Source organism: Rhinopithecus roxellana, chromosome 10 (genome assembly GCF_007565055.1).
Source record: "Rhinopithecus roxellana isolate Shanxi Qingling chromosome 10, ASM756505v1, whole genome shotgun sequence".
Taxonomy (NCBI): domain Eukaryota; kingdom Metazoa; phylum Chordata; class Mammalia; order Primates; family Cercopithecidae; genus Rhinopithecus; species Rhinopithecus roxellana.
The window spans coordinates 85,957,201-85,981,995 of record NC_044558.1 but is presented as its reverse complement, the minus strand read 5'-3'; the positions used below and the strand labels follow the sequence as shown (position 1 = coordinate 85,981,995).

At 40.0% G+C, this 24,795-nt stretch overlaps 1 protein-coding gene across 2 annotated transcripts in view; it reads right to left on the bottom strand.

The window, feature by feature from the left end:
* The window catches only part of CIT (citron rho-interacting serine/threonine kinase), a 205,349-nt gene that overhangs the window by 41,211 nt on the left and 139,343 nt on the right, over positions 1 to 24,795 (bottom strand). For both annotated transcript variants that reach the window (XM_010368276.2, XM_030939374.1), the window contains exons 24-28: positions 16,538 to 16,591; positions 9,270 to 9,467; positions 8,305 to 8,498; positions 4,651 to 4,786; positions 2,655 to 2,759 (exon numbers count right to left, since the gene is read on the bottom strand). In XM_010368276.2, the coding sequence (XP_010366578.2) occupies positions 2,655 to 2,759; positions 4,651 to 4,786; positions 8,305 to 8,498; positions 9,270 to 9,467; positions 16,538 to 16,591 (687 nt within the window). The remainder of the gene's footprint in view (positions 1 to 2,654; positions 2,760 to 4,650; positions 4,787 to 8,304; positions 8,499 to 9,269; positions 9,468 to 16,537; positions 16,592 to 24,795) is intronic.

Below are 24,795 nucleotides of genomic sequence, written 5' to 3'. Positions count from 1 at the left end.
GCAAGAGCATTGATTATTTCCGTTCTTTCTGTTTCCAGGATGTGCCTAAAGTGGGAACACTGTCTATTCATCCCAGATAAAAGACCCTAATTCTCCATTTGACCACGAGGTACATTTAACATTTCCATTGTAGTGTTGTTCTTAAGGCCATAGGGTGAATTCCTGTGTGTGTTCACCAAATGTGTGTGTGTGTGTCTTTAGTATTAATTTTATTTTTTAAATTGTTTACAGAGACAAAATACACATAACATAAAATTTACCATTTTAACCATTTTTAAGTGTATGGTTCAGTGGCATTAAGTACACTCATATTATTGTGTAACCATCACCACCATCCATTTCTAGAACTTTCCCAAACTCCCACCCATATTTTTCATTTTAATTTGTATTTTGAGACAAGTTCTCACTCTGTCACCCAGGCTACAGTGCAGTGGTACCATCAGAGCTCACTGCAGCCTCAAATACCTGGGGCTCAAGTGATCCTCCCACCTCAGCCTCCTGAGTAGCTGGGACTAGAAGTACACACCACCACACTTGGCTAATTTTTTTTTTTTTTTTTTTTTTTGGTAGAGGCAGGGTCTCACTATACTGCCTAGACTAGTCTCAAACTCTCGGCCTCAAGCAATCCTCATGCCTCAGCCACCCGTATTTTTAAAATTATCATTCAATAAAATATTTTATACTCACCTGCAAAAATTTCACTACACTTTTCAAACTTAATAGCACAACAGTATTATTTCTATCAGCAAAGTGCCTCAGGAGCTATGGGTATCATGTGACAAAACCTCATCAGCCAAAACAGGGCATTCTGGTTAATTAAACTGTCAAGCTCACTAAGGGTTAAACAGAATACTCTTTGGAGTCCAGTTTTTCATTATAAAGTGCATTTGTCCTTGCAGGTCAATCCTAAAGAACAAAGCAGAATCATCAGTGATTCAACATACAGGGCTCTGGCTGGGGTGTTGGAGGTAGTCATCAATTTAAACAGCAATTCTCAGAGTTCTGTGAAAAGGTACCAGCCATCATGTAAGGGACGGGTTTAGGAGATCAGTCTGAGCTTGTCTTTTATGCTTCAAAAGCAGGGCACACATTATTTTTAACTAAATTACCCAATGTTCAAAAGCCTTCATGAAATTTGGTACTCAGAATAATCTGATAAAATTCTGCCCTGTGCAAGACGCTAATTTGCATGGATGTCCTATCGGCATGATACTTAATATACTTTGGATATTAGCTCTAAAGAACAATTTAACTCAATATTCACTCACCCATGTATTTAATAAACTTCTATTCGGCATACGCTATGTGCTTGACACTCTATTAAGCTTCACGTAGAAGGATAAAAATGACAGAGACCCTCTGGCCTTCACAACATATTCTTTTAATGTGTTAAATACCTTAAGACAAGCATTATATGACCCCCATACTCTTACTTGAAAATTCTAATTTCAAAATGTCTCATTTGGATCTGACAAATTGTCACTTTCAAAATTCCACCTGGAATGGAAAGCTAACTACTGCATGTTCTCACTTACAAGTGGGAGCTAAGCTATGAGTATGCAAAGGCATACAAAGTGGTATAATAGACGCTGTGGAAGGGGGAAGGCAAGGAGGGGAGTGAGGGATGAAAAATTACCTATCGGGTACGATATACACTATTTGGGTCACAGGTACACGAAAAGCCTAGACTTCACCACCATACAATTCATCCATGTCACCAAAAAAACACTTGTACCCCTAAAGCTATTGAAATAAAAAAATCTTTTTAAGAAATGTGTTTAAAAGTCCAGGCAGGGCACGGGGACTCATGCCTGTAACCCTAACACTTTGGGAGGCCAAGACAGGTAGATCACATGAGCTCAGGGGTTCAAAACCAGCTAGCCCGGGAAACATGGGGAAACCCCGTCTCTACAAAACAATACAAAAATTACTCGAGCATGGTGGCATATACCTGTAGTCCCAGCTACTCAGGAGGCTGAGTGGGAGGATGACCTGAAACCAGGAAGTCAAGGCTGCCGTGAGTAGTAATTGCACCACTGCACCTTAACCCGGGCAACAGAGCAAGACCAAAAAAAAAAAAAAAAAAGAAAAGACTCCAGAGAGAAAAGAACTACCAGCCGTGAAAAGACATGGAGGAAACCTGGATGCAAATGACTAAGTGAAAGCAGCTAATCTGAAAGGCTATATATTGTGTGATTCTAGATATGCAACATTCTGGAAAAGGGAAAACTATGGAGACAGCAAAAGATCAGTGGCTGCCAGGAGTTGAGGGTGGGGAAGGATGAACAGGCAGAGCATAGAGGGATTTTAGGGCAGTGAAATTATCCTGTATGATATGGTAAAGGTGGATAACTGTCACTATACATTTGTCAAAACCCATAGAACGTACAACACCAAGAGCAAACCTAATTTAAAGTATGCATTTGGGGTGATGATGATGTGTCAGTGCAGGCCCATTGATTGTAACAAATGGACCACTCTGGAACAGGGTGTTGACAGTTGGGGACGTTGTGGGAGGAAGGGACAGGGAGTATGTGGGAACTCTCTGTGCTTTCTGCTCAATTTTGCTGCAAACCTAAAGCTGCTCCAAAGAATAAAGCCTATTAAAAGAAAAAAATTCTACTTGGCCCTTATCCCAGGTGTTTCACACTCACCTCTTCCAGAAGCCTCTGTTTGAGCTCTCGTTCAGTCTCCAGCTTCTGCTGTAAGCTTCGGGCATTCATTTCAAGCATAGCATGCTTCTTCTCCAGGTCATTGAGCTAGACATTTGGAAAGATTGGCATAATGCCACATTTAGGAATGTTACATGCTGACAACTTTTATGAATTTCCACGAACCTTCACGAAGAAAGAATATTGAGTTCTAAAGGTCAGAACGTAAAGGTTGCTTTTTTCTAAATACAGAAGTCCATGTCACTGGTGAGTCTTCCATAGGTTATTAAATGAGGATGGAAATTATTTCTAAGGGATGGCTCTTAAATATAGCCGTGACAAGTTCTAAGAGATGACTGCTCAAGGATTTATTTATCTGACATGCTTTGGCTGAATTTAATTAAATAATCATATGCTGAATGCTTACTACCTGCATTATAGCTTTTAGGATGAAAGGATAACTAAGCTCTCAAGGATCTTACATCAAGTCAGAAAGGCCCATAACTAGACATGTACGCAAATAATGACTGCTTTGTCAGATTTTAAGTTTGATTTTTAAGAAAGGTTTGGGAAGGAGAAATTCATCCCAATTAGGAGAAGATCAAGACAATAAGGTATTGCAAAGTCTGGAGCTTTAAAAGATACGAAGGACTTTGCTGCTTAATACTTTAAGAGCAGTCAACTAGAAAAAAATATTTTTCACATTAAACATAAAAGGCCTCACATATCTCTAATAAATCTAGTTTCCTCATGCTAAAAAAAAAATGGTAACCCAGTTTCAGGGAACTCATGAGTGTTCCTGACTAGAGAGCTCTGGCCTTAAATCTAATAATTCTGTTTCTATTAATGTAAGTATCTGGTAAGAAAATAATCATGGATGTCCATAAAGATTCATGTTTATCACACTGTTATTTATATGGCAAAATACTGGAAGCTCAAATTTCCAATAAAAGTATAATGATTAAAGTAGGTACTTCCATGCAATTTATTTTTTTTAGAATCACATGTTCAAAAAATACTCAACTCAGAAAAAACCTGCAGTTAAATGATTTTTAATAAAAACATGTAAAGCTGTATACATGAGAATCTAATTTATAAAAATACATACGTATGTCTATGTATGTGTGTATATGCATAAACATAAGCATAGAGACTGCAAATAAATTCACGAATAAAACAATAGCAATGGGTGACCAGCCATTATTTCCTTTACTTTTCTGTGGTTTCTATATTTTCCACAATGACCCAAATAACTATTTTTCTATCATGAAATAACAAACTTATAGAAAATATAAAATCAGACTGTTATTTTATTTTGTGTGTGTATGTGCATGAAAAAGAGTGTCTATGTATGCATCTGTGTGTTCATACATAAAATTCCTCTGATCTTCACTTTGGTGATCTGTAACACTGAAGTACCTATTCTGTATCTCTCTCAAGATTATTAGCTAAAATCTCCAAAACATTGGTTATGACTGTAAATGTAATATGGAGAGGCACATGGATGGAACACGTGTATTTCCGATGTGAAATACTGAGAACTGGCATGCGTCATCAGACCCTATCATGACCCTGAACTTGGAACACTGAGAAGCTGAGCTGCCTATTACTGCAGCAATGGGATGAGCATTAGTCACTGCCACCAAGAACTTCCCAAAGATGCACAGCATTCAATCCATAAACCCTTCTGGAAATAAGATGCCAGACAACCAGAGAGTAGAACACCCAGATCAAAATTCGAACTTCAAGGGCCTAGACACACAGATTTTAAAAAGTCACTGGCCGACTGTGATCACTGGGTACCCACCACACCCACCCACGCTACTGCCAACCAAAAATGTCCCATGGTAAGGCAAAACCATGGGACATTTTTGGAGTGCATGAACATATGTTTATGAAATATGTTTGCCATGGATTGCATTTGAATTTTTATCAAGCGTGCCTTTAAAAGAAGGAAACGAAAATGTTTTCCTAAAAAGCAGAAGGGGTGGGCGCTGACCTTGTCAGAGAGGCTCTCGGCCTTCAGCTTCTGCTCTTTGAGAGCCTGCTGCAGAGCAAGAATCTCCGCCTTGTGCTCCTTCACTGCCAGCTCCACCACCTGGCGAGACTCGGTGATCCGCTGATCGGCTCTCGCCCTGCCAGAAAAACACAGGTCAGCTTTTGGAAGCCCCCCAACAGCTGACCTGCTGAAAGAAGGCTGGTCCATCTCTAATCCTGACGAGCAACTAAACAGGCTGCAGGCCAGAGAGATGCCCAACCTTGACTCTTAGTTCCAAACTGTCTTCCTTTCCAACAGCTTACCAAGCAAAGATTTGACCTATGTTAGGTTTGGGTAAGAAAAAACAAAACAGGCCAGGCACAGTGGCTCACACTTGTAATCCCAGCGGTTTGGGAGGCCAAGGTGAGTGGATTACCTGAGATCCGGAGTTCCAGACCAGCCTGGCCAACATGGTGAAATCCCATCTTTACTAAAAATACAAAATTAGCTGGGTGTGGTGGTGTGCACCCCTAATCCCAGCTACTCAGGAGGCTGAGGCAGGAGAATCACTTGAACCCAGGAGGTGGAAGTTGCAGTAAGCCAAGATCACACCACCACACTCCAGCCTGGGTGACAGAGCAAGACTCCGTCTCAAAAAAAAAAAAACAAAACAAACAAACAAACAAAAAAAAAGTTAAATGTTTTTGGGTACTCATCAAGAAACTGAAACTTGAGGCTGGGTGTGGTGGCTCACGTCTTAATCCCAACACTTTGGGAGGCTGAGGTGGATGGATCACCTGAGGTCAAGAGTTCGAGACCAGCCTGGCCAACATGGTGAAACCCCATCTCTACAACAAATACAAAAAATTAGCCAGGCATGGTGGCGCATGCCTGTAATCCCAGTTACTCTGGAGGCTGAGGCAGAAGAACTGCTTGAACTTGGGAGGCAGAGGTTGCAGTGAGCCAAGATGGTGCCACTGCACTCCACCCTGGGCAACACAGCAAGACTCCATCTCAAAAAAGAAAGAAAAAATGAAAGTGAAACTTGAATCTGATGAGTGTCTCCATAAATAATGCTAAAGAACAGAAAAATCAGAAGCAAACTGGGAAAAAAAAATCATTTCCCTTTCCCCATTTAGGTATCATGCTTCCTACTTCCACACTTTGGCTTATACAATCTCCTCCACTGGCCATCCCCTCCTTTGCTACTCTGAAAACTCAAATCTTACTCAGCCTTCAAGGATAAATTCAAATGCTATGATCTCCATAAAACTGTTCCCACTTTCTCTTCTCAGAAGCAACGTCACCTTGTTCTGTATCCAAAGCATAACTGTATTTCTCTCCTAAATATATATATACATATTTGAGATGGAGTCTCACTGTCGCCCAGGCTGGAGTTCAATGGCGCAATCTCAGCTCACTGCAACCTCCACTTCCAAGGTTAAAGCAATTCTCCTGCCTCAGCCTCCCAAGTAGCTTGGACTATAGGCGCGTGCCACCACACCCGGCTAATTTTTGTATTTTTTTTGTAAAGACACGATTTCGCCATGTTGGCCAGGTTGGTCTCAGACTCCTGACCTCAAGTGATCCACCCACTTCAGCCTCCCCATCTCTCCTAAATATCTGAATCCATATCTCCTCCAGTAGACTCTTAGGCTCTTGAGAACACGGATTAACAATTATATTTTACTCATCTCAGTATCCCACAAAATACCAAAACAGAAAAAAGAAAAAAAAAAGAAAAGAAAGGCACGATCTTCCACAATTGCCCCGAAAGCAGACATGAAATGAAAGCAGACTAATGCTAGTCTTCCTGAGAACAGTTCATAATTATACCTTCCATGTATGGTCATGTATTTCTTGATGCTGAAGCCAGATCCTACCCCAAAAATGATCTCCGTAGGTCCCTAGAAACAGCTAGGATAGGAGCTGCACTTGAGGGCGGGAGGGAAGAGGTCTGTGAGAAAACAACCAGAACTTATAGTGAGAATGGGAGAGTCTAAGTATTCAGAAGGAAGCTGGAACAGGAGACTTAAACAGCAGTCCCTCACATCAACAAATACGCTGAGTGTAGAAGCCGAGAGGATCCACAAAAAGGAACTGTTTCTACCATTTCTCTTGAAATGTAAGGGTTCTCATCTTTTACCTCCAAACTTTTGGAGCTCAGCTGAACTTTGCATAATCCATCTGATATATTTAGTTGAGCCTACTATGGCCCAGTAAATGTGAGAGATACCCAAAAGAGTGTGATACAGATTAATTCATTGATCGATATTTCTACGGATAGCTTATCTTGCTTAAGGAGTTCAGAGAATCACAGGAAGGTAAGTTTCAGAGGAAGGTGACATGAGCAAGGTTATGAAAAATGGATCCAATTAGCTGTGCAGACAGGAAGTCAAGGGGCACACACTAGCCCATATCGTGCCTTTGTACAAACTGGAAAGTGGCACCCGTCCTTCTAGACCATTTCTTTCCATCTGTGAAACGTCATCACGTACCAATTTTGTCAGAAACAAAACAGTTTCCTGCCATGAGCTATAAAACTGTCATAACAACTCTTCCAGTCTATGACATCTTCAATGTGACCAGCAACCCTCAGAGCTATGGAGTACACAATTGCACCACTGTGGCCCCGCAGGAAGGGAAATCTATACTAGGTGAACTGTGGAAACAAAAGTGAGAAAGCAGAGGAATGATACTACCTGAACTGATTATTATCACTTCCTACTAAGAAAGGGGGGGAAAAAAAAAACTGGCAGGCATGGTGGCTCACGCCTGTAATCCCAGCACTCTGGGAGACCAAGGCAGGTGGATTACTTGAGGTTAGGAGTTCAAGACCAGCCTGGCCAACACAGTGAAACCCCATCTCTACTAAAAATACAAAAAAATACTAGCCGGGCATAGTGGCACACACCTTATTCCTAGCTACTTGGGAGGCTGAGGAAGGAGAATCCCTTGAACCCTGGAGGTGGAGGTTGCAGTGAACTGAGATGGTGCCACTGCACTCCAGCCTGGGTGACAGAGTCAGACTCTGTCTCAAAGAAAAGGAAAAAAAAAACCACTAAACTATTCTTGTAAAGCAGTGGTTCTCCACTGGGGACAATGGAGACACTGGGAATATTGGGGGCAATGTCCAGAGACATACTTGTTGTCACAACTTGGGAAGGGGGTTGTTGGTGGCATCTAGTGAGCAGAGACGAGAGATGCTGCTCAATATCCTACAATGCACAGGACAGCCCCCATAACAAAGAATGACCCAGCCTGACATGTCAATAGTGCCAAGGTGAGGAACCCTGGGTAGGAGGGAAGACTAGCATTGCACATGACCAGGATTAAAATGGTAATGTTCTTGCTATGGTTACTCTGATAAGAAACCTCATGAGAGTGTTTCTGCACAGAAAACAGAGGTATTTGCCCTGATGCCCAGGCCTCTGCATGGGGAAAACAGATACCAGTCATAGCCACAGAATCCAACTCACACTATCTACGTTTACAACTAGGGTGACCACCCCATCCTGGTTTGCCCAAGAGTCTCCTGGTTTTAAGCACCAGGAGGCTTGTGCCCCAGGAAACTTCTCAGTCTCAGCTGGGAGAGCTGATCACCCTGTTCATAACTCTCAGGCCGATCCTCCTGCGGTCACCTGTCATGAGCTTTCCACAAACACAAAACCCCACCTGCTCTGTTTCTCGGTGTCCAACATCCTCTGCAGCTCTCGAACCCGACACTCAAACTGGGATTTCTCGTCACCCAGGACGCTCCTCCAGGCCTCCCACTGCCGCTCTTTTTCTAGCAGCTCGTCATTTAGGGCCTCCAAATCCATGACCTGTTCCTCCAGCATGGTACACGTGGTCTTCAGAGCCTCCATCGTCTGCAAATCAGTACCATGGATTTGTGCCTTATCTTTAAACAAGGATTTCCTGGAGATTACTTTGGTCAGGTCAGTTTCAGAAAAGCACAAGTTTCTAACTACAGTTTGAAATGCAGCTTGTCTTTTTCCTCTGCAGCCCGAGGGAACCAGGCAAGAATGGACGAAGGGCCAGTGTTGCAGCCACCTTAGAGGCAGAACCCAAAGCAAAGCCAGGGTAAGCGACCAAGCTTAAAATCAAGCCTTTTACGTTGATCTCCCAAAGCATTTGATTTTGTTTTTATCTATATTTATTTTTTTGAGGCAGGGTCCAGCTGTGTCACCCAGGCTGGAGTACAGTGGCACGATCACAGTTCACTGCAGCCTCGAGCGCCTGGGTTCAAACATTCCTCCCGCCTCAGCTTTCTAAAAAGCTGGAACTACTGGCATGCACCACCAAGCCCAGCTAATTTTTATCTTTTTTTTTTTAAAGAGATGGGGTCTCCTGGGCTCAAGTGGTCCTATCGCCTCTACCTCCCAAAGTGTCCGGATAACAGGGAAGAGCTGCCACATCGGCTCAATTTTTTCAAATCAAAATTAATAAGAACTACACACTTTTAAAAGCCATTTTTAAAACCCTAAAGACTTGGAAACAAGACATGATTCTAAAAAGAGCCCAGTGAAGTTGGGTATGAAGTTTAGTGTTGGAACCCTTGGGAGAATGCACCAAGCACTCCTCCTAAAATCCTTCTAAAAGTCCTCCAAGGATCTCATGACCTTGTTAACCCTCCTTACTTGCTTCTGGCTGGTAAGCTGCATCTCTCGTTCTGTGATCTCCCGGCGAAGGTGGTCCACTTCACTTCGCAGTTGTACAATCTCATCGTTGGCGCCGGAAGCCTCATCGAGTTGTTTGGACAAGTAGAAGTTTTGGTTGTTGAGTTCAGCATTATCTTCGGTCAGCTGGTTTAGCTGCTCCTCCAGGTCTGTGATTACCTAAAAGAGGAAAGGAATCCAGTTACATGCCAAGCACATTCATTTCAAATGAGAAATTGCTTCTAGGGCTATGGATTTCTGAACGCACATGACACTGGCAATCAACGTGCCGCTCATGAGTTTGCCCACCTGACCTTGAGAGTCACGTCCAAGCTCCCACGCCCACCCACTTAACTCTAAACACGAGCAGTGGTAGAAAAAGACCCAGTTTCTCTCTAACTCAGGACACGTCTAAAAAATATGGCAAAAGCAATCAAAAGTAATCACTGCATGAAACGGACGACTTCGAATGAGATCAAGCTGACAGAAATAATACAATGTGGAAGGAAAATGCAAATTAATAATAGATTGGTATCACAATCTGCTAATGAAGCTAAAAATGCCCATGAAACTATCTCTAGGACCTTATTATTGGAGATGGCCACAGTCTTAGAAAGCAAAATGAAGTTCTTATCAAGGAAGACTTGACAGGGAAGGGCACCAGGAGTTATTTCAATAATATCACAAGCAATAAATTTAATTTCATACAACCAAGGAAAAAAAACTTAAGGGAAACTCAGAAAAACCCTGAAAATACAATACTGTACTATAGCATCACTTTAATGGATTTTACTATACAGTTGGCTATCAGCCAATGGGAAGCCATGTATATGAAACTGTCATTTTATTGAGAGAGATTTAATCAGGGTTTGCTAAATTACTTTCCTGCTCAGTAGCAGAATGACTTCAATTTCAGAACATTTAGCTTTCTTATTCTCTTTGCTGAGGTTTAGAATTACTGCTTGCAGAGAGCTTTCATGTATAATACTTTAGAAGTTTAAGGGCAATTTTCTAATAATAGTTGGACTGAGGCACACAGGCAGTACATTAAATTTTATGTAACAAAAAGAAGGAAATTAAAAGGAAATGCCATTAAGCCTACAGTTATTAATTGTTTCCAATTTTCAAACCTAGAGTCGATTTCGTTTATGAAATGTTGCCATTGCTTTCATAACTAATTCCCTATTTTAACCCTCTTTGATTATCAGTTTTTAAAAAAATCTCCCCAGGCACATGGAATTAAAGAACATCAATTAAGTACATTTGTCCACAAATGTACTCAGAAGAGATACAACTTTTCATTTTGTTAACTGAGCTGATAACCTTTTAGTGTATGGTCTAATGGTCTAGTAATTTGCTTTTTAATGTCAAAAGCCACATTAATTCATAATGTACTGTTTTGAGGTACACTGTCAGCTACAAGAAGGCGGATAAAAGTTATCTGGTCAGGTTCTTAGCTCAGATACCTTCTTTATCAAGGAAGACAAATAAGGAAAATCTGCACATTTGCCATTCCTAGCAGACACTTATGACTTGTAGGGTCCCTGCCTTTCCCTTTCTGTGACATGTTAAATCTCCTAAAACCAGAAACAATGAATAAACAATGCCCACTAGTTTAACTGGTCTCCTTCCTGTATGTAGTAAACCTATTCCTTAAGATGTTTTTCGTAATGTCTCCATTTAACTACTATGCTTCCCCCTACCTCTTTCCCAAAGAAAAGTAAGACAGGCAGGCTGGCTTGGAAGATATAAAATGGATTCTGGAACCCCAAATAAGCCATCTGACCTTTGCTGGGTTGGTTTCTCCATCTGTGACATGGGAGTGAACACTATATTTACTCATCTGCTTTTACTCTTAATTTTTTGAATTTTCTTGCATGTTATTTGACCTTAATGTATCAAGTGAACACAAGGTCAGGAGATCGAGACCATCCTGGCTAACGCAGTGAAACCCCGTCTCTACTAAAAATACAAAAAAGTAGCTGGGTGTGGTGGCAGGCGCCTGTAGTCCCAGCTACGCGGGAGGCTGAGGCAGGAGACTGGCGTGAACCCGGGAGGCGGAGCTTGCAGTGAGCCAAGATTGTGCCACTGCACTCCAGCCTGGGTGACAGAGCAAGACTGTCTTAAAAAAAAAAAACAAAAAACCTCTTGGGGAATAAACAGACCAGACTACAGAAAGTCTACTCACATGAAAATACATCATTGCCAAAATAATTTACTTGCCATTCAAGGATGTAGTTAAGACTTTGGGTACCTGCTTTCTTTGATTGATGAAAAAAAATGCAATTTATCATTTGTGATGGTAGCCCATTTCTGCCACCTCTTTTTTTTCTCCCAAAATTATATTATAAAATGCTAAAGAAGAAACACTTGGAAGAGGGCAATTTGGTATCACTCAATTGAGATGGGCCCACTGGAGTAAGAAGGGTCTTTCTATTTCCCTGTTGTCACCCAGTCTACAAGGGTTCTCGTGCCTCTGATTATATTTCTGGTTTGTGATTGCTGGTTCGATATTTGGTCATCATCTCTATTTTGCCCATTTGACAAGAGAAGTGTTACATGTTTTTGTAAAATACCCATGCTGAGATTTAAGGCATTTTAATTGATTTGGACTTTTTATACACATATTCTATCTACCCAAGCCATAACACAGTTAGCTTGTGACCTTGGTTCAAGTTGCTGGAGTCATGATATTAAATGTTGGACATACCCACGCACACACACACACATGTTACTGAGTTTACAGATATTAAACTGACTTATGACATAGGCAGTAAATTAATGGTCTTTGTGATTTTTTTTAAAAAGACATAATAACAGGCAATGTTCACTACTGTCCTTTGAAGTAGGTATTATTTTATTTCTATTTTATGGATGGGGAAATTGGGGCAACAGAGATGCTAGGTAACTTGCCCAAGGTCACTGCTAGTAAATAACAAAACCAGAATTCGAACCCAACACTAAAACTCAAGAATCTACATTCTTGCCCCCTAAACCATACTGCCTCTCTAAAATAGGGACAGAAGTGTTTATTCAATTTTTTTATTCAGATCTTTGAAAACTGAAATGATGGAGGTAAAATATATTGACCATTCAGGATAACCCTTCTTGATTTTGATCCAGGGAATGTGCAAGGAAAATTGGCAGGTCCACTTTCTGGTCCTGGGTATATTCTCTCCCCACCAAGGTCAAATGATTTGTTTACTATGAGTCTGTTAACCTTTTAACCCCAAAGATAGAGGGTAAAAAAGAGAAACTGAAAGGCTGATTCCATCTTAGCAGTAAAAAAAGATGGGCAAGATATCTTCACAACGCAGGGGCCAGCAGAGCTTTCTTACATGCTGTTTTTACAGATAACAGGTCTTGGTACAGTTCGAAGAAAGAAGGGAAGATTTAAAAAAATGATCTAAGCTGGACATGGTGGCTCACACCTGTAATCTCAGCACTTTTGGGAGGCTGAGGTGGGTGGATCACCTGAGTTTGAGAGTTCAAGACCAGTCTGACCAACATGGAGAAATCCCATCTCTACTGAAAATACAAAATTAGCCAGGCATGGTGGCACATGCCTGTAATCCCAGTTACCCAGAAGGCTGAGGCAGGAGAATCGCTTGAACCCGGGAGGTGGAGGTTGTGGTGAGCGGAAATCGTGCTATTGTACTCTAGCCTGGGCAACAAGGGCGAAACTCCGTCTCAAAAAAAAAAAAAAAAAAAAAGATCTACTCTCAGTGTCAAAAAGAAAAAAAATAAAGAACTCTGTTTGGGCTGATCTGATCTGTTGTTTTTCAATGCTATCATGGTTCTGAGAAGAAGACATGGACCTCTCACACCTAACTGGAAGACCAGCAGAGGAAAATTATCAGGTAAATGTCCAATGGCACGTTAGGGGTGAAGAAACCAGTCAGATAATGAGCATCAGGCTAAAAAGACACAGGACTGAAATCCTATTTTAATGCCTGGTTCTCTTCTGAAGGCAGCTATTTGCATATTATTTATTTTTAATCTTATAGCTGACAGATTGATTCATAATTAAAACTGTGTCATATGTTTGCCCACCAACTCCCCTCTAAAACAGACTTAGGTAGGGTTTTAGGTGCCAGATTGAATCAAATCCTTTTTAAATGTCTTCAAAATATAGAAATGGTCTGAGCTTGAAAATCTTACTGTGCATGAGCTTTTTGAAAGCTGAAGAGAGCTCCTATCAATTGAGTTATTATGGGAATTTTGGGAACTCCCATAATAACTCATTTTTAAATGACAAAGATGACATTTCCTAGCAGAGACAATCTTGGGCAATGCCAAAAAAGAAAGGAACCTCCAACACACTCCTCTGAAGTGTCTTTAAAGCGTTCTTGAACTTGGAAAAGTATAATGGAGACCTACTATTGTGGCTAAATGTTGTTCTAAAGTAGTGGTTTTCAAACTTTCTAAAGTAGCAGCAGAGCCATTTTCCAAACAAAAGATTATATTAGAAGCCCAGGAGAATAAAATATTAATAGTAACCAATGTTGTTTAGCACTTCCTATGGATCAGGCCCTGTGCAAGCAGTTTGCACGTATCTCATTTAATTCTCGCAGCAACCTTATGAGGGAGGTACTACTACCAAATCCCATGACTCAGTGTTCCATAAGTTGTACTGTCTGAAATGTGGATATGTGGTATACTGGAACCAGAAGCTCTCTCTCTTCCCTCACCCAGCCCCCAAAGAGCAGTTATTAAATTAATTACGTATCCTACAATCAATGAGGATACTGATTGGAACTGAGGGTATACAATGTTATCTCCATTTTACAGACAAAGAAAGAGGGGCTTCGTAGGATAATAAGCATAGGTTACTAAGAGGCCAATTTATAATCTGAACTCTATCTGATTCCAGAGCCCATGGCTTAGACTACTAAGTTACCCAGCTGCTCTGGCTGAAATGTGGGTGGAGAGCATCTCTCTCAGGTTCACACACACACACACACACACGGGAAGGCCCCCAGAGGCTTCGCCACAGAACACAGAGGTAAATGACGCAAAGATCAGAAGTCACTGTTCCAGAAAACGCAAATTTGGAGAGCACTAGAGTTACATGAGAAAGTAACCAAATGCAGTCTACATACTAGTGTATTCCACTAAAACTAAACTTTCAATTTTTAAAATGGGGGACAAGATGAATTACAAAGGGGTATAAGGAAACTTTTGAGGGTGATGAATACAATAAATATTTTGTTTTTATCGCTCAAGAATGAAATTTGGATAATCTTATCCAAAATAATAATAAAATTCATTATTCTGATTGTTTTGCTGTTTCAGTTATATACACGTTTTAAAACGCATCAGATTATAGTACACCAATTCTACCTCAATAAAACTGTAAAAACAATGTTTTTTAGAAAGTTCTTATGCCAAAAGACTAAAAAAGGAAAAAAGAACTCCAGATGAATGGAACAGGATTACTAATGCACACATTTTTAAAAATCCAAGCTTATATAAGGAAAAAATGGTAATATAAAAAATTCCACAGTCATAAAATGATCTACATTTTATTCAGTGATCATTCACGCGCATGTATGTATATAAGCAAATTGTTTAAAATAAGAAAGGAAGACAACAAGAAACTAAAATCCTAGGGCAGAAAACTACCAGAATGTCACCCCCCAACTACTCAAGGAAGGGAGGAGGGATGGAGGAAATCCACAGACATTTTAAGGCAGGCCCATCCCGATCCACCATCATATCAGGAAATGCAGACCAAAAAACTGGTCTGTCAGTTCCCCACTAAAGTCAAACAGAGGCAAATATCATTACCTAGTAATTCTTGGGAAATGCTCACCAGAAGTAAGTGCTCACAGCCACCAAAGGCCTTGTGCAACAGGGTTTCCTAACAGATTGATCCATTATGGAAACAATCCAAATGTCTACCAACAAGGAGAATGGATAAACAAACTATAGTTCTATTCATACACCAGAAACACCATACAGTGATTAAAAAAAGAACAAATTATTGATAGGTACAGCAACGTGGAGGAACCTCACAAACCATTTAAGCAAAAAAAAAAAAAAAAAAAAAAAAAAAAAAAAAAAAAAAAGCTAAGCCCCAAAGAGCACATCCCCTGTGATTCCATTTATATGACGTTCAAGAACAGGCAAGACTAAACTATGGTATCAGAGGTCAGCATAGTGGTTACCCTTTGGGTGAAGGATGATGATGGGAAGGGAACATGAGGGAGCCTTCAGGGGCTGAGAAAGTTCTGTACCTTGATCTACATTGGGGTTACCTAGTTGTCTATCTGTATAAAAATTTTATTGAGCTGTATACTTAAAATTACTACATTTTTATGTGCTTTACTAGATATATTTTATACCTAAATTAAGAAAAAAAACCCGTTAGGACTTAATATCTCATTTATAGTAGCTAAAGAGGAAATAAAGAGCTCATAACAAGAAAATAAAATATGTATGTGTGTGGAGGCTGGAAGGTGTTTCTGGAAATTCACAAATGCAAATAATACAAACAAGGACAAGATCACTGAGGACTAAGAAGGTAATAAAGTGACAAAAAGGCCAAAGAAAAGAGAGGGCACATGAATAAGGAGAACATCCCCATCTTCTGAAAGGGGCCTATTTCAGTCCTTCACTCTGATCAAAAATAGACTGAATTCCCACCGACCCTACTCTATTATATAACCTATGGAAGATGCTTATCTACTCATAGCATTTATTTCTCTCAATATAAATAACATCTCCCAAAGAGTCCTAGATTTTGAATTTGCATGTTAGAAAGCCAAATTTTGCCTGGTAGGAAATTACAATTTCTAGGTCTCCAGGAGAAGAGCTCATTGGTTCTTCCTCTGCAGGGGCAGCAATCTGGAGAAGTCTCACAGATACAACTACCTTGGTGACAGGAGAGTCTCTGACCTGGGTTAGCCATGAAACCGCCTACATTGGGGTAGGAGGGGGAGCTGCCTTGGGATTTTCATTGCAGCTGCTGAAACCTATTAGTGCTTCCACAAGTGAGAATTATTTTGACCCTTCCAACTATCCTCTTCCCCCAAACAGTAAGAATGGTTTCAGTTTTTCAAAACTGGAAGAACCCCAAAAAACAGGTTATCCAGGGCTCAAAAACTCCAAATAAGGTTGATTGCATTATCTTCTTCAAGCTGCAAGTTCGAATCAAAACTCGTCACCAATATGTTAAAGAGATGTCCCCTTTTCCTTCTTTGTTAGTTTCATGTTATTTTAATCATCTTTGGTTAATTAATACTCACAGTACAGCTGTTACGAAGAGCATCAAATTTGCGCTGGATTTCATCTCTATGTGCCTAAAAGGTAAGAAGTTGATTATAAATTTTTCATAGGGTAGAATACAATTCTACATGCTACGGGTCAAATATAGAGAATAGCAATTTGCCTGGAAAGCCGAGAATGCAGCACCAGCATCTGTTTTTCAAAGAACGAATTAATCAAATCATCCCCAACACCAGAAATAAGTTACAGGAATACACAATGCTGTGTTAATAACAACTAACTCTTTAGACCACACATGCACACCTTGTACAAATATTTTTAACATTTATATTAACACCTAGAGATTATTAGGAGAAAGGGGGGAAAAAAGCAATAAAGGATAAAGTTTTACTCTCCTTCACTTGTCCTATTCCCATTCTGAAAAGATGAGTAATTTTCCCTCTTCCCTCCAACTAACTCCTCCCCAGCCTATTCCCTGACACACACATACACACATACACACAGAAACGCACACACAGGACAACAGCCAGGACAAAGGGACTTTGTGTGTGTGTTGTTTTTTCATTAAAAGCTGCTGACATTCAGAAAACTCTACATCGGCATTGAAATAAATATATATAGGCTTTCTCCAGGACAAAGCTGCCTTAAACCAGCAGCATTTGTTCAGTTGACAAGGATTATTTTTTAGCGCATACTATATGCTTGACACCATGGAAGGATATAGGCATCCACGACCTGTGCCTTCATTCTGGTGAGGGAAGATCAGAAATGAATAAGTGCATGATTACAGATTGGGACAAATGTTATAAAGAAAACAAATAGGGACCGGTTTTAAAAAAAAAAAAAGAATAAGAAAGGTAGGTAGAAACTTACTTAGACGGGGTGGTCAAGGAGGGCTTCTCTGAGGAGGTGGCATGTAAGCTGAAACCTATAGGATGATGAGGACCCAGCCATGCAATGGACAGGAGACGGCAGAGGGAGCAGCATTTGCAAACACCCTGAGGCAGGAAAGGGTCTGGTGCATTTGATGAACAACAACAACCAAAAAAACTGAGTGGCTACAGCAGAGTTTTTCAAATTGCAAGCTGTAACCCAACAGCAAGCATGACAAGTCGGGATTTTTGGTTCGTTGTATCCAATGAAGTAGAACAAAAAAGATAGAATTGAAAACATCAGAATGTGCCTTGAGTAGTAAACATGAGCTCTGTTATAGGAAACTTCTGCTTTAGATACTATAACTCATCAAATTTAAGGTACTTTCCATTGTAAAACCTATGACTATTCTATGTAACATTAAGGAAGAAAAAGTGCTATCAAACTATATCATGTTTATGTCTGTATATGACTGTAATATGCACCATGATTTCAGATACCTTAGAATCGGTGAAATACAGTAAATATATTCCCTTCTATTGGATTGCAAATAAAATGTATTCTGTGGGCTGTGGTCAACTTTCGAAAAAGCACAGCAATGAAGAAAAAAAAGTAGCCCAAGATGATGATAGGGACCAAGGCAGAGACCAAGAATCTTGAAGGTCCAGTAAAGAATTTAGGTTTCATTCAAAATTCAATTAATTGAAAACCAATGGAAAATTTTAAGAAAGAAAGTGACGGATTTTACTGTTGTTTTAAGATCACTGTAGATGCTATAGGGAGAAGAGGATCAAAGGTAGAACATAGCAGGGAAACCACTGAAGGTATTGTTACTGCCATTCAAGCGAGAGATGATGGTGGCTTGGAGAAGGATGATGGCAAAAAAACAAAAACAAAAACAGAGAACGTGGATGAAACTGAGACCTCCTTTGAAAACATAAGGAAAAGGACTTACTGATAGATGTGTCGCCCAGAGGAAAGAGGAGTCAACAATGCCCTAACAGACTTTTCACTTGTTAGACAAAGTGGATATGGTCCCATTTGCTTACATATGAAAACCCAAATAAGAACCCAGAACCCAGTTTAGGGCAGATGTAAGAGCGCTTCTTCTATTTAATTTAAAAAAAAAAAAAAAAAAAAGTCTCCATAAGAAGGTCTATAAAAGGCCAGGCACAGTGGCTCATGCCTGTAATCCCAGCACTTTGGGAAGCTGAGGCAGGCAGATCACGAGGTGAGGAGATCAAGACCATCCTGGCTAACAGGATGGTCCCTACTAAAAAATACAAAAAACTAGCCGGGCATGGTGGCGGGCGCCTGTAGTCCCAGCTACTGAGGAGGCTGAGGCAGGAGAATGGTGTGAACCCAGGAGGCAGAGCTTACAGTGGGCCGAGATCACGCCACTGCACGCCAGCCTGGGTGACAGGGAGAGACTACGTCTCAAAAAAAAAAAAAAGCCTATAAGATAACTAAGTCAAAAATTTTAGAGCTGTGATGTTTTCTCTAACATGTCTATTTTTCTATAAATACTATTGTAAGTTTATAATGGCAGATTAGACACTTTAGAAGAAAAGATTAGTGAACTTGAAGACAAATAGAAACAAAGAAGTAGAAGACAAGAAGTAGAAACCAAAATGAAACACAATGAGAAAAGAAAAAGGCATTTTCAAAAAATGCAGAGCATCAGGGAGTTGTAAGACAACTTCAAGTAGCCTAACATACATGTAATTAGAGTCCCAGAAAGAGTATAGGAGACAGAAAAAAATATTTGAAGAAATAATGGCCACAAATTTTCCAAAGCTGACAAAAGCCATAAACCCACAGACACAAAATACTCAACAAGTCCCAAGCATGAGAAATGTGAAGAAAATGAACCTAAAGCACACTATAATGAAACTGTTTAAATCCAAAAACAAAAAGAAAACATTAAAAAAGAAAAAAAAAAAAAACACAGCCAGAGAAAAATACATGTCACATTAAGAGAAACAAAAATGAGAAAGATTTCTCACCAAGATGGGGAGAAGGAGTGGGCGTGAAAAGCTAGAACACAGTAAAGCAATATCTTCAAAGTGCTGAAATAAAAAAAAACCTGTCCACACAGAATTCTATACCCAGCAAAAATATCTCTTAAAAAATGAAGGTAATATAAAAACTTTTTCAAACATACAAAAGTTGAAGGAATTTGACACCAGCAGACCTGTGCTATAAGAAATGTTAAAGGAAGTCCTTCTGGCAGATGGAAAATGGCAACCAGACATTTGGATCTACACAAATGAATGAAGAGCCCTGGAGAGACAGTAAAATAAAACAAACCAAAAATAGATTAGTTGCTCAAAATAGCCAAAAATAGCCAAAATAGCTTTGTATTGTTCCCAATACAAAGAAAAGATAAATGTTTGAGGTGAGGGATATCCCAATTACCCTGATTTGATCATTACACATTGTAGGCATGTATCAATATCATATGTATCTCAAAAATATATACAACTGTGATATATCAATTAAAAAATATAAAAAATACCAAAAAATAGATAGTTGCATAGATAGAATCACAGACAGATTTATAAATAAAAAGTTATTATTTAGAATTGACTTCCTAAATAACTAGCCTATATTCTATGGACTAATTTAACAGATCTTAATTGTTTTTCTAAAACTCTATCTGCTTTATGCCCAGTAATAATGAGATTTATTACTTTGTTAAGATAAGAATACTACTTATCCAAAGTAAGACTACGGCTATCTGCACTATGTCAAAATCTCATCTGTGACCAAGCAGCAGCCTAGATCCAAGGACCACAAAACCCCCTTTAGTGCATTCCATGATCGCCAAAAACCAAAGGCAAGGATTCATCCTAGAGGAAGAATAAGGCCCTTATGTTAATAGACTCTTGGTCAGGAATCAGCACATTTTTTCCTTAAAATGCCAGATAAGGAAATTTCCTTAAAATTTCCAGAGCATTCAGTCTTGGTTAGAATTACTTAACTCTATCTTTCTAGAGCAAAAGCAGCCACAAATGATAGGTAAACAAACAGGCATGTTTGTTTCTAATGTGTTACAATAAAACTTCATTTACAGAAAACAGGTGACAGACTAAAATTTGGCCTGTAATTTGCCAATCTCTGCTCTAAATGACCATTTGGTGTGAAATCTCTCAAAGACAGAAACAGGAAGCTGAGAGTGGAGTTAGCTCCTTCAAAGCATAAGTGGTGACCATAAAAAAGCTCACTGGCTTATATACAGGGACAGAAACCCTATTCCACTTTCTTAATAATAGCAAAGTTTCAAATGACACAGCACCATTAAAAACTCATTTAACTCCCCCACTGGAGTCTGAAATTTCAGTCATTAATACTGATCCATTTCCATTAAAATTAACCATTATGGGGCCTTTGGATCATGTCAAGCAATCCTCTCTAAGGGTTAATATAATGAACTACAGTCATTATGGCTTTTGATTTATTACTGTTTATGAAATATAAATACAAAATGTAGAACTGACCCTGTTGTGGATGCCAGACATACAGTAAGCACTTAACTACTGAACTAGTCACAGTAATAAAATGGTAAGTCATATGTTTTATGTTTTTTTGAAATAAGTTGTAAAACAAATACACAAAAAGGCAAAAGATCATGCAATAGAATATATACATAAAGAACAGCAAAACATATAAGACAAGCTTTGCATGCTCTCAATGAAATGTATGAGTGTTAATTAGATATCAGGTGCTACAGGGAATAAATACCTACACTCTTAAAAATTTCTGCGGATCCCAAAGAGCTCTTGTTTATGTAGTATTCACCTACACTTGCAACATTAGAAATTAAGACTGAGATGGCCAGGCACAGTGGCTCACACCTGTAATCCCAGCACTTTGGGAGGCTGAAGCAGGTGGATCACGAGATCAGGAGTTCGAGACTAGCCTGACCAACATGGTGAAACCCCATTTCTACTAAAAATTTAAAAATTAGCTTGGAACGGTGGTGCACGCCTGTAATTCCAGCTACTCAGGAGGCTGAGGAAGAAAAATTGCTTGACCCCAGGAGGTGGAGGTTTCAGTGAGCCGAGATCACGCCATTGCACTCCAGCCTGGGCGACAGAGGGAGACTCCATCTCAGAAAAAATAAATAAATAAATAAGACTGAGATATTTTTCAAATATTTATTTTTTATTTCTCTTAAAATAACACTAACATTGCTTTTGCACCATGAGTGCAAATATTCACACAGAGAAAAGTGTCAAATGACATCTTAGTATTGTTATGAAAACAGTCTGACAGCCAGGCTTAATGGCTCATGTCTGTAAATCCCAGCACTTTAAGAGACCAAGGCAGGCAAATTGCTTGAGCCCAGGAGTTCAAGACCAGCCTTGGAAACACGGTGAAACCTCTTCTTCACAAAAATATACAAAAGTTAACCGGGCATGTGGCGTGCACCTATACTCCCAGCTACTTGGGAGGCTGAGGTGGGAGTATCACTCTTGAGCCTGGGAGTCAGGGCTGCAGTGTGCTGACATTGCACCACTGCACTCCAGCCTGGGTGACAGAGTGAGACCCTGTCTCAAAAAAAAAGGAAAAAAAAAAAGGAAAAAACCCATCTGATCTTGGGAAACCCAGGAATCCACAGACCCACTTTAGGAACCACTAACCTAGGAGTTGGGTGGCAAACATGTGGACGGACAGGCTGCAGCCAGTCTGGCCCTAAGACCGGAGAGATACTTTCTTTTGGAAGTATTTATGCCTTAATTTTCAGGAAAGTTACAAGAAGAACAAAGAAGAGTAAATTACAATGTAGCCTTGAGGGAGGAAGTATCTGCAGAACTGAAGAAAGGAAACAAGCGTGTAGATGTCTGACCACCTTCTGGGATCCACAGTCAGGATTCTAGAATGCTTCGGCTTCTGTGCACCTACCCCCTTTCTGAGTGAAGACAGGCACCAGGGAATAATGTCACCTTACATGCCCCGATTTCACATCTTGGCTATCATGCCGATGGCTTACTAATTAATTAAACAGAGGGCTTGATATTTATGTACGAGAATAAGAACGTGCACTGACTCATGATTTTAACAAATCAAAGAGGATGACTTTGGGATCCTATCATCACGCTATGCAGGGAGAAGGATTCCTTTCATCAGTGTCTCTCGCTTTCAACTCTTGATTATTCAACATTAGTCACTTGACAGAATCAGCAAAAGAACAGAGAAGCGAAAACACAAAATGTGTTCGTGAGGCCTGGCTGGTGTATACAGAGCACACAGCATGCCTCTTGCCTAGTGGTCCTCTTCAGAGTGATGCTTATACCGCATCACACATCGTGTGCGATAAAGTGTGCAGACGCAAATTCTCTCCCTTGAGATGGAGTCTTAAATACCAAGTTCAGGTGGAAACCTCTCTTTTCCGGCAATAAGTACTGAAGTATCTTAAAAGCATGTTTCTGTTTAAATTTGATAGGATGGGTAAAGTGAAAGTGGAGAAAAGGCAAGCATTAGAAAGGGCAACAAAGGCCTCCCAGCTGCACCACCAAGGCCCTTCAATGGAGAGCTTTAATTTAACTGTGCTCCATCTAATTCGGCCCAGGGACGGAGGCCAAACAAGGTAACTGCTCCCTTTCACAGGCTAGGAGATGGCTGCCTCTTCAAATTAAACAATAATAGTACATTTGACTATTCCCTTTTATTGATAAAACAGCCTGCTGTGAAACTCACAAATCTCCTAGGAGATCATTTGAGATCCAGCTGATTTCATCTGACTGATGCTTGTGCATGGTCTCAACTTGGGTTTCAAACAATGAGAAAGCTGAAAAGTATGGCATTTGGGAACCATTTTCTCTTTTTCTTGGAAAAGACGTTTTTCAGAACAAATTGAACTAACCCATTCAGGCAACAAAACATGCTGTCAATAACCAGGTTTATGGAACATAATCAAGAAAAGGGGGAAGGAAAGGCCCACAGCCTTGAAACTGAACGGAAGCAAATGGAAATGGCGTTTGGATTTCCGTATGATGGGTTTGCAAACAGCTGTTGGAGGACGGCACTTCTGCCATCATTTGAAGAAGCCCTGTTTCTTCCATAGCATCTTCATCTGCAAGAGCAATACAGCCCTAGTTTCTAAACCAAGGGAGGTTTGTTTCTTTATTTTTTTTTAAGAAGATGCTTTGAGGCAGTGATCTCATCTAACTAAATTAAGTCGTGACTTGCTGCTGTGCTCAGCTTCCAGCAGCCATCAGACACAGCACATTCCAACCAGCAGCAAGAAAGGATTTAAAGGACTAATTTCCCCATAGATAAAGAGCAGTGACACGTGCTCTATTTTATGCCCTCTTCCTTCCAAACAGGGCCAGGATAAGATACACAGTCACCCTTCCTTTCCAATTCCAACGGAGCAGCAAGATAAATGTGTCCTTCTCAGCTGCTCAGAAATAAACAGATTTGAGGAATTACAGACCAATCCCCTGGGGAGAAAAGGCTAAAGACACAGCCTTGGGCCCATAGCAAGGGCTTAATAAATATGGATTAAATTACTGATGGCTCTTTTTCTTTCAGAGGTTGGGTATTCACACAGGAGGAAAATATTAATATACAATGCGTTAAATATAATAGTGGTTGAAATTTATGTGCCTCCCTTTAAAAGCTAAGAAATGTTATCTGTCTCTCTCTCTCTCCACCCACCCAACTCCAGCAAGTCTATAGGCCTTCTTGGCATGAACTCGTATATATCAACTTCATTCCTAGTTCCATTTTTTCTTCTACAGACTTATTTTTTCTTTGCCTTTTGTTTCTTATTTTGTTCTGTTTTACTGTGTTGCATCTTTCCAAACGGTTTTCAGTCCACTGTGAAACAAGACAGTATACACAAAGACATACTGTCGTTATTTTTTGCCAAAGCAAATATTGGGGGCATGATGTGGCAGCATTTAACAAGTATTCTTGTTAAAGAGACTATGGAACCTAAATGTGCAGTCAATATCTGAACTTGGTGTAAGTCCTAGAAAATCTAGGACGCACAAACATACTGGAAGCCACTATACTTGGACTGGTCCTATACAGACCCTGGCACTGTCAGATCACATTCCCAGTTTGGTTCAGATACTGGGATCCCCAAATGCAACAACAGGCAATAACTTCTAAGAATGAAACTATGTTAGATAGATAGATAGATAGAGATAGGGATAGATAGATGTACATGTGCATTACATCTAGGTAAATTGTAAGCAATGAATGTACACAGCCATTCATTCTATAGAAGCAACCCCAATCAAAGAGAGGTTTAGAGATGTTCACTGATGGAAATGGGGACAGCATCCAAGTTGAGTCAGAATGAATAAGGTACCTATTTAGAAGGCTTATTAAAAAAAACACTAAACCCAGTCAGCTGTATTGTGCCTGGCCCACAGGAGAGGGCACGCTG